Source organism: Stenella coeruleoalba (assembly GCF_951394435.1).
Source record: "Stenella coeruleoalba genome assembly, chromosome: 3".
Lineage (NCBI taxonomy): Eukaryota > Metazoa > Chordata > Mammalia > Artiodactyla > Delphinidae > Stenella > Stenella coeruleoalba.
This window is the reverse complement of record NC_137148.1, coordinates 89,616,846-89,626,777: the sequence shown is the minus strand read 5'-3', so window position 1 is coordinate 89,626,777 and position 9,932 is coordinate 89,616,846. Positions and strand designations below refer to the sequence as shown.

At 42.4% G+C, this 9,932-nt stretch overlaps 1 protein-coding gene across 1 annotated transcript; it reads right to left on the bottom strand.

Annotated features, from left to right (window-relative positions):
• Positions 1-399: 399 nt before the first annotated feature.
• On the bottom strand, positions 400-1,165 carry LOC307183587 (transcription initiation factor TFIID subunit 12-like; the record flags this gene model as incomplete). Its single annotated transcript, XM_079916311.1, has 1 exon — positions 400-1,165. The coding sequence occupies exon 1, from the start codon at positions 880-882 to the stop codon at positions 400-402; it is 483 nt and encodes a 160-aa protein (XP_079772437.1). The 5' UTR covers positions 883-1,165.
• Between the last annotated feature and the right edge of the window lie 8,767 nt (positions 1,166-9,932).

Here is a 9,932-nt window from a genome sequence, read left to right as displayed (position 1 = left end):
ACTTGAGGATATGGGGAGGGGGAAGGGTGAGCTGTGACAAAGCGAGAGAGAGGCATGGACATATATACACTACCAAACGTAAGGTAGATAGCTAGTGGGAAGCAGCCACATAGCACAGGGAGATCAGCTCAGTGCTTTGTGACTGCCTGGAGGGGTGGGATAGGGAGGGTGGAGGGAGGGAGATGCAAGAGGGAAGAGATATGGGAGCATATGTATATGTATAACTGATTCACTTTGTTATAAAGCAGAAACTAACACATCATTTTAAAGCAATTATACCCCAATAAAGATGTTAATATATATATATGCTTCTCTGTAAAGCATTAAAAAAAAAAATCCAAGGTCTCAGCTCAAGTATCTCCAAATACATTGTTGTCCATTCCCTGACCTTTCCGTATGTTATTTCTTGGTTGTTTTCCAGATCAATGCCATTTCTCTGTGAGCTTCTGTGGTGCAAGCTTTTTTGTAGGGTCGGATTTCTTCAGAGCCAAACCCTGGGATCCACATGTTCCTCTGGCGTTCTAGATGCAGCTGGACATCTTTCACCTCCAGGGTGCTGGACTTGCGATGCCGAGCAAGCTGGTAGGCTGCTGTCACCACACTCTCGATAAAATCATCAGCAATCTGCAGTAGCATCTCCTCCACATCTTCATCCAATTGCTCATCAGGATCCACTTCTCTTACTAAGTCTTGTAACTTCTTCTTGGTCAACACCTGATTGTTTTCAGGGCTGAGACACTCTACCGTCCCAGTAGCGCCTGGGATCTTTACCACTGTAGGGCTATTGGCCATGGAGCCTTGTGGAGGGGTGCTAGCTGGTTCCGGTTTTAATGATGAGAAACTGGACAGGTTGACTGGGGCTGAGGGGCCAAACTGGTTCATAATCTAATGCCCTTTGGACTTCAGCTCATAGAGCTTATCGAGATCTTGTTTCGTTTTGGAGCTATGAGGACCAAGCCCAAAGGCAGCAGCGTCTATCTCCCCATGGTATGCAGAGACTGCCCCAGTGAAGCGCTCATCTCAGCGGGCAGTCCGACTGCTCGGCCCTCCCCAAGTAAGACATCTTTTTTTTTTTTTTTCTTTTGCAGTACGCGGGCCTCTCACTGTTGTGGCCTCTCTTGTTGCGGAGCACAGGCTCCGGACGCGCAGGCTCAGCAGCCATGGCTCACGGGCCCAGCCGCTCCGCGGCATGTGGGATCTTCCCGGACCGGGGCACGAACCCGTGTCCCCTGCATCGGTAGGAAGACTCTCAACTACTGCGCCACCAGGGAAACCCAAGACACCTTTTTAAGTGAAGAAAAGCAAGGAGCAGGAGAGTGTGAATAGGAAGCAACTATTCATGTTAAAAGAAGCAAGTCAGAGCTCTGTGAAGGTGCCCATGCATAAATACACACACACACACACACACACACACACACACACACACACACACACACTTCGATATGCAGAGAATATCATCTCTGGAAGGATCCACAAGAAATTGCCATCAGAGATAGCCTCAGGGAAGGGGAACTGGAGTGCTGGTGGGCAGGGTTGGAAGGAAGAATAACTTTTCAATATATTTCCTGTTGTGCCATTTGAATTTGTGTTACCACGTCTTCACATTGCCTATTAAAAAGAAAAATAAAGAGTATTCCAAGGTCTGACTTTGGTTTAGAGTTCAAAAATGAAAACATTAAGATTTTATATTCCTTTTTTCCCTTTAGGCAAAAGCAGGGCCCTTCAATCTTTGTTACCTTTTGAACAAATAGGCTATAGTATTTTTAGACTTTCTCCCTGGAGTCCAAAGCTCACAGTGTTAAAGTAACCAGGGAAATAGAGAAGAGATGGAGTCCAGGTTCTGTGTCCTAAATGTTTTTCAGTCATGGAGAAACAAGCTTTTTTCCTAATACTGCTATTTATACCAGTAGGAGCATGCACTGAGGTAATTCCTTCTTTTCTGCTAGATTAAAGAAAGAGGGCCTGTTTTCTTTCTTTCTCTCTCTTTTGCAGAAGGATCTGTTGTTCTTTTGCTCAAAGTGAACATGCCGCGAGCGGGGGCTACTCTTCGTTGAGGTGCACGCGCCTCTCACTACTGTGGCTTCTCTCGTGTCGGAGCACAGCATCCAGGGGCGTGGGCTTCAGTAGTTGTGGCACATGGGCTCAGTAGTTGTGGCTCGTGGGCTCTAGAGAGCAGGCTCAGCAGTTGCGGTGCATGGGCCCAGTTGCTCGGCGGCATGTGGGATCTTCCTGGACCAGGGATCGAACCCGTGTCCCTTGCACTGGCAGGTGGACTCCCAACCACTGTGCCACCAGGGAAGTCTCTGGATAGTGGTATTTTTTTCTCCCCATCCCTCCACCTCCTCTGAGGTTCTTAATGGTGCCAGCCTGGGACTGTGGCTCTGAAACATCTAGCCTGAGTTCACTCCCAGATATGCGGAACTAGATCAGAAGAGTGAAATGAAGGACTAAGCCTAAGACTTTGTGGCTTGTGAATCCATTTGCTTAAGCTCCAGGCTCTCATCCCAAAGCTGTTCCTTACGCACAGAACTTAACTAACTGGTGTCAGCTCCAAACAGACTCTAGCAGGTAACAAAATGGTCTAAGTAGAAATGGATTTGCGTGGCTCCTCTCTACTTCCTCTCCTCCTTTTTCTATCATCTCCTAATACTGTAGCGCTCCAAATGACGACAATAGATGAAGTTCCACCGTGGCCTAGTTAGTGCTTTACAGAGGGCTTAGAGAGGGTAAGTACAGTTCAAGTTGAACACTTTCCCAAAAGATATGTAGTTTTGGGGAAGTTCATTTCCAGCAGTTGTGTCAGAGATGATTTCCACTTAATATATGGGGAAGGAAACCAAGATTCAAGACTAGAAGGTATATCTGTCAAGCTTAATAAGAAGGTGACAGCAGGACAGCCCCTTACACACTCTATCTTTGTCGGCACCACACCTCAGGCATCAGATGTGAGAAGAGACATCCTGTTGTACACAATGAATATTAGGATTTCAGATCAAGAGAGTGGTAAGATTTCCTCGTCTCCAGATCACTGGTTCTCAAATCAGCCTTCATGTCCATTTCATATGCCCGATCCCTTCCCCTAGAAACTCTGCTTGGGTGGTATTGAGGGTAGCCTGGGAATCGTATCTCTATAGGATTCTGCAATGCAGCTGTGGCTAACTGCGGATACTCAGGGACTGGGACCAGCTTGGTGCCACCTCCCTGACTACAAGGACAGATCAGAAAAACCTGGTAATTTATCAGCCTCTGTACTGATGAGCACTTTTCTGAGTGCAATACATTCTCATCACAGCCCTACAGGGTTAGCAAGACAGAATATTCATCCCCATTTTTCAGATGTGGAAACCGAAAATCCAAGAGATTTGCCAAAGGTAAGATGCACGTTAAGTTAAAGGCAGATCTGGAATTCCAAACAAACCCTCTGAGGCCACTACAGTCTTCACTAGAGCGTTGCAGCTCCAGGCTTCAGGTCCCCAGTGCACAGCCTGGGAGCTGGCAACTGTTTTACTTCCTAGAACCAAAGGAAAAAGCGTGAAACCCAGGCTATAGCTAAAAGGTACAGCCACTTAATCGCATAGATAAGGAAACTGAAGCACAGTGATTTGCCCAAGGTTACGTAGCCAGTCAGTGGCAAGAAAAATAAGCAACAGTGGGATTACAGTTAACACAGACCAAAAACAGAGCAAGATGTACGGGAACTGTGTATCTTCTGCTTGGGGTTTCAACGATGTCAAGTGATTACTGCATAGAGAGCTGCTGTGTATTTGGAAGACTGCCCAATGCATTGAGAAATGGACCATGGCAAGGGGTAGCCATACACATCACTGAGGTCACCTTGCATGGTCTTTATGAGTGTGCCAGCCAGTCTGTGCCCCTGCGTGTGTGTGTTGGTTAGTTGCCAAGGGCATGCTCAAGCAAGCAGTAGCCTATATACATTTGGCAAAGGTAAAGAACAAAAAAATCTCCCCAGAAAGTGTTAGCCTAATCATATAGCCAGTCTGTTTCTTACCTGGAGGCAAATGCAGTCTCCACAATCCCTGGAAATTGTGATAATCATTCATGATACAGGAGTGTGGGGGGGAGAGGTCCCCCCCGCCCATGCTATCTCATTTCTCTAACCCTCTAGCATAGCTAGAGATTAACCCAACTCCTATAAAACAGAAACAAACTTCAAATCCACGACAGAGCCCACGGGAGAGAATGATTTACAAACTGCCAGCAGAACATTGGTGTAAACAAGACAATGCACGTAAATTCCCAACAAGTCAATTAACATTCAGTTATTCTGAACAGGACCTGACCTTGATGCTTGAGGATCTGAACAGAAGGCAACCTGCAGCTTAAAGGAAAATGGCACCTCTTCCACTCAAACTGGCAGGTCTCTAGGGTTCAAAGGCTCAAGAAGAACTCTTCCTCAAAAGGACACACAAAAGTACAAAAACCGCCTCAGCACAACTCTTGTATTTCAGAACTGATGTCTTTTTGCCTTTGAGCCCACAAACACTTTGATGGGCTTTGATCTAAATATCTGAAGGATCTAAGTGTAATGCTGCATTCCAGACGCATCTCTCCTTTCAAGACCTTTGAGGGTTAAAAAGTCTCAAAATGAAGAATTTCACGTTTCTTTGTATATTTCTTCAATTGCTAATTCAAAGAAGAGGGTTTACTTGTAAGTGCTCTGCTTATTAGCATTATCTGTGCTTTCTGGGGATGCTTTTCCTTGAACTTTGGGAAATAATCAACCGGAGTCTTTCACAGTGCTTTGCAACTCCAGGCACCCAGAAAAGGTGTGTGACCCATTTGAGTCCATGGGAACAGAGCTGTTCAAACTCTAATGCACACCTGAGTCTCCTGGGACCTTGTAAAGGGAGTTTCTGATTCAGTAGGTCTGGAAGGAAACCTGAGATTCTGCCTGTCTTATGAGCTTCCAGGTGGCACTGATGCTGTGGTCCAAGGACCGCACTGTGCAGCGCTGCCCCAGAGCACATGTCTGAGGAGTTCCTTCCACAGAACACGTAGTTCTTTGAAAAGGGGTCCTTCTCTCATTACAAGACTCAGCCATTTGTAACAAGAGATGTTACTAAATAGTATTACAGATCGGGGGCCTCAGACTTGTTGGAATCAGGTACCCTAGACATACAGGTTAGAGGAATTCCCCCAACATCAATTCTTTGGTGCCCATGGCCCCCTTTTGGAGACAGGTGTTCTGAGGTTTTTTGTGTGTTGTTTGCAGACTTCATAGTTGTCCACACTAGGTAAATTTGATGGAGATAAACCAAATTCCTGTGGCATTAATGGCCCATACTTCTGTTAGACTACCACTTGATAAAGAAAACACATATAAAAACAGCAGGTGTGTACTATTCCTCCTCTCAGTGGTTGCAGAATCAACTGGCTGGATCCTGGGTGTACGCAAAGTAGATTCTTCATTAGACACAGACAAGGCAGCTGGCTGCTGGGGAGAAATCTGATTGTTTGGTACCAAAACAATGTTCTGCACAGAGTCCTTCTCTAGTGTGCTCAACAGATACTGTCCAGGCAGCACTTTGTCTCATTTCCGGGCTCTCTTTCTCCAACAGACACACACACACACACACACACACACACACACACACAATTTCCTAGGCAATTACCCTGGAATCATTTAGAAGACTCTGTGGTCCCATCTGTCTATATCGTCTACTTCCCATGCCTTCCCAGGATTCCAGGCCAATAATGACAATAAATAAAAATAACAACAATAATAATAACCACTGTTTTAATCCTCAGTACAAACATTTGACATAGGTACTACTATTATTCTCATTTTATGGATGAGGCCTCCTGGGCACAGAGAGGATACATTTAAGCAATTTGCCCAAGGTCACGCATCTAATACCAGGGGTACAAACACAAATACCCTGGCACCAGCGTCCATGATCTTAACTACTACATGATACTTGTCCATAGCCTTTAAATCATTTTACCGAAAAAAGAGAGAAAAAGTCTTATTATCCTCTTTATCTTTTACAGTGGATGGCTCATTAAAACCAGAGCCAAAATAATTAGCAACCAAATAAATTGGTTTCCTTTCCAAGAGAGTGTTTTCAAATACTCCCCTGAGGTGAGGGAAAATATTTGCATTCTGTCCCTGTTGGCGGGGTGTGTGCAGTGAAGTGCATTCTTTTAGAATGGGTGGATCCTTTTAAGGAAGCACATAAGAAGAAAAACAAGACAAATGTTGCCACAGTAAAATATATTGATTCTTCTTATCTCCTTGTATTTGAATAAGTTCTATCCTCTCACAGGGCCTTCAGGTTGTACTGTCTTTGTGAAACTTCATTGATACCAACCCCTGTCCCTTTTCATTTTCTTAACAACTGTGGCCAATATTATTAGACTCTCTCTGCATGTCGTTTGAGTATACGCATCATATGTTTTTCTTTGTTTTACATATATTATGATCTCTTCCACTTGATTCTAAGAATTCTGGTTTAAACACTTATTCCTTTATTGGGCAAATACTGCCACTGTCCTTCTATAACACAGGGTAACATAGCTATAGTGATTAGCTTAGGTGGTTAGTGCATCAGTTTAGCTGTACTCTCCTCTATGCAGCTTAGATATCTGTACCATGACAGTTACCCTTGACAACTCGAAGCCCAGCTAAACATCTCATTCCAAGGCATGATGGTCATAAGGATACTGGGCAAGTGATGTAGGCTAGAACAGAGCAAATTTAGAAATTGTAGTGCTGAGAAAACAGGCTCCATGGATAAAGGCTCAGGAGGGTCACCTCTGTATATGAAGGGCAACATTTATTGGTAAAGTTTTGATTTAGGCAGTGAAGAAATCTTGCCCTTGAGGCAGAATCAGAATCCCAAGAGGACACAATTAGCAAGTTGCAGAGCCAGGATTGAAACCCAAGCAGCCCGACTCCACAGCCATCACTTTCAACCACCATGTTCTACTGCCCACTTGGTAAAAAAAGAAAAAATTTAATGAATCCTCCCATCCATAAAACAAAGCCCAGTCTTCAGAGTCTTCTATGTAATTTCTTCCAGCTGTGATCTCAATCTACATTCTAAATTTTTTTTTTTTTTTTTTTTTTTTTTGCAGTACGCGGGCCTCTCACTGCTGTGGCCTCTCCTGTTGCGGAGCACGGCTCCGGACGCGCAGGCTCAGCGGCCATGACTCACGTGTCAGCCGCTCTGTGACATGTGGGATCTTCCCAGACCGGGGCACGAACCTGTGTCCCCTGCATCGGCAGGCGGACTCTCAACCACTGCACCACCAGGGAAGCCCTCTACATTTTTTTCACTTAGTTTTATACACTCTAGAGTGGTGGTTTTCTACCTTGGTTGCACATTAGATTTACCTGGGGAACTTGGGAAAATCCTGATGCCCAGGCTGCGCTTCAGAACAAGTTCATCAGAATCTCAGGGGTGCGGCACTACAAGCAGTATTTTCAAAAAATTCTTATAATTCCACATGCAGCTGAGTTTAATAACCTGTGCTTTATAATTTAACCAAACTGACTACATATAATTTTCTACCTCCACCTCTTTGTTCATGTTATTCCCCACTATTTAGAGTATTCCATCCCCATTCACATTTTAGGATTATTTTTCTACTTCTGTGAAAAATGTCACTGGAATTTTAATAGGAATTGCATTGAATCTGCAGGTAGTATTGTCCTATGGACACTTTAATAATATTAATTCTTCCAAGCCATGAACATGGGATATCATTCCATTTATTTGTGTCAGTGGGAAAAGGATAGTCTCTTCAGTAAATGGTGTTGGGAAACCTGAATATCCACATGCAAAAGAATGAAATTGAACTCATCATACAACATATACAAAAATTAATTCAAAATGAATTAAAAACTTAAACGTAAGAATTAAAACTGAAAAACTCCTAGTAAAAAACATAGAGGAAAATCTTCCTGACATATGTCTTGGCAATGATTTTTTGGCTATGACACTGAAAGTACAGGTAACAAAAGCAAAAATAAACAAGTGAGACTACATCACACCAAAGCTTCTGCACAGCAAAGGAAACCATCAACAAAATGAAAAGGCAACCTATGGAATGGGAGAAAATATTTGCAAACCATATATTCAATAGAGGGCTAATATCCAAAATATATAAGAAACTCATACAACTCAAGAACAAAAATGACAACCTGATTTTAAAATGGGCAAAGAAATTGAATCAGCATTTTTCCAAAGAAAGCATACAACGTGGAATCTAAAAAATGTCACAAATGAACTTATTTACAAAACAGAAATAGACTCACAGACACAGAAAATAAACTTATGCTTACCAAAGGGGAAGGGGGGGTGGGGAAGGGAGGGATAAATTACGAGTTTGGGATTAACAGGTACACACTACTATATATAAGATAGATAAATAACAAGGACCTACTGTATAGCACAGGGAACTATATTCAATGTTTTGTAATAACCTGTAATGGAAAAGAATCTGAAAAAGAATGTATATATATGACTGAATCACTTTGCTGCACATCTGAAACTAACACAACATGGTAAATCAACTACACAATTTAAAAAATGAATGAATGAATAAATAAATAAAAGAAGGCATACAAATGTCCAAGATGAAAAGGTGCTCAACATCACTAATAATCAGGGAAATGGAAATCAAAACCACAATGAGATATCTCCTTATACCTGTTAGGATGGCTATTATCAAAAAGTCAAAAATCAGCAAGTGTTGGTCAGGATGTGGAGAAACTGTAACTCTGCTGGTGAGACTGTAAATTGGTATAGCGACTATGAAAAAAACAGAGCTTCCTCAAAAAATTAAGAATATAACTACCGTATGATTCAGCAGTCTTACTTCTGTGTATATATCCAAAGAAAATGAAATCAGTATCTTGAAGAAATATCTGTACTCCCATGTTCTTGCAGTATTATTCACAATAGCCAAGATATGGAAACAACCTAAATGTCCATCGGTGGATAAAGAAAATGTGGTCTACGTATACAATGCAACAATTCAGCCATAAAAAGAAAATCCTGCCACTTGCAACAACATGAACTAAGCTAGAGGACATTACACTACGTGAAATAAGCCAGACAAAGAAAGACAAATACTGTATGATCTCATCTGCGTGTGAAATCTAAGAAAGCCAAACTCATAGAAATATACAACAGTGATCACCAGGGGCTGGAGACTGGAGGAAATGGGAGGATATTGGTCAAAGGGTACAAACTTCCAGTTATAAGATGAATAAGTTCTGGAGATCTAATGTACATCATGGAGACCCCAGTTTATAACGTATTGTACACTTGAAATTTGCTAAGAGAGTAGATCTCCGGTGTTCTCACCACAAAAAAAAAAAGAAGGTAAATAGGATAGGTTAATTAGCTTGATCGGGGGAATCATTTCACAATGTATACATATAGTAAACATCACATTGAACACCTTAAATATATATAACATTCATTTTTCAATCATACATCATCAACACTGGAGGAAAAAAAAAAAAACCTGTGGGCTTTATCCTTAGAACAATGGAACCCCTTAGAGGGTTTTAAGCAGTGGTGTGATGTGGATTAGAATTGCATTTTGTTATGATGATGAGGCTCGGGTATGGGAAAAGAATTTGAGAACAAGTTAGGATAGAAGCAGAAGACCAAATGGGAGGCTAGAGGCTATGACAGAGTGTAGTGAAGAGGAGATGATGACACGGATCCCCAAAGCAGCCATGGGATAAAAAGAAGATGTTAACATTGACAAGCTTTTATGAGGATGAATCAGTGAAGGATTACTGAAGGGTATTTGACCTAGTTTAATGTGAAATTGCCAAGAGACATAATGTGATGCACATTTATCCTTGTTTCACAATTCTTGGAGTAAGGTAGCCCCAACAAATGAGTCATCAATTGCAGTTCACCTCTGTAAACAAAGAGTTTGAAGATATT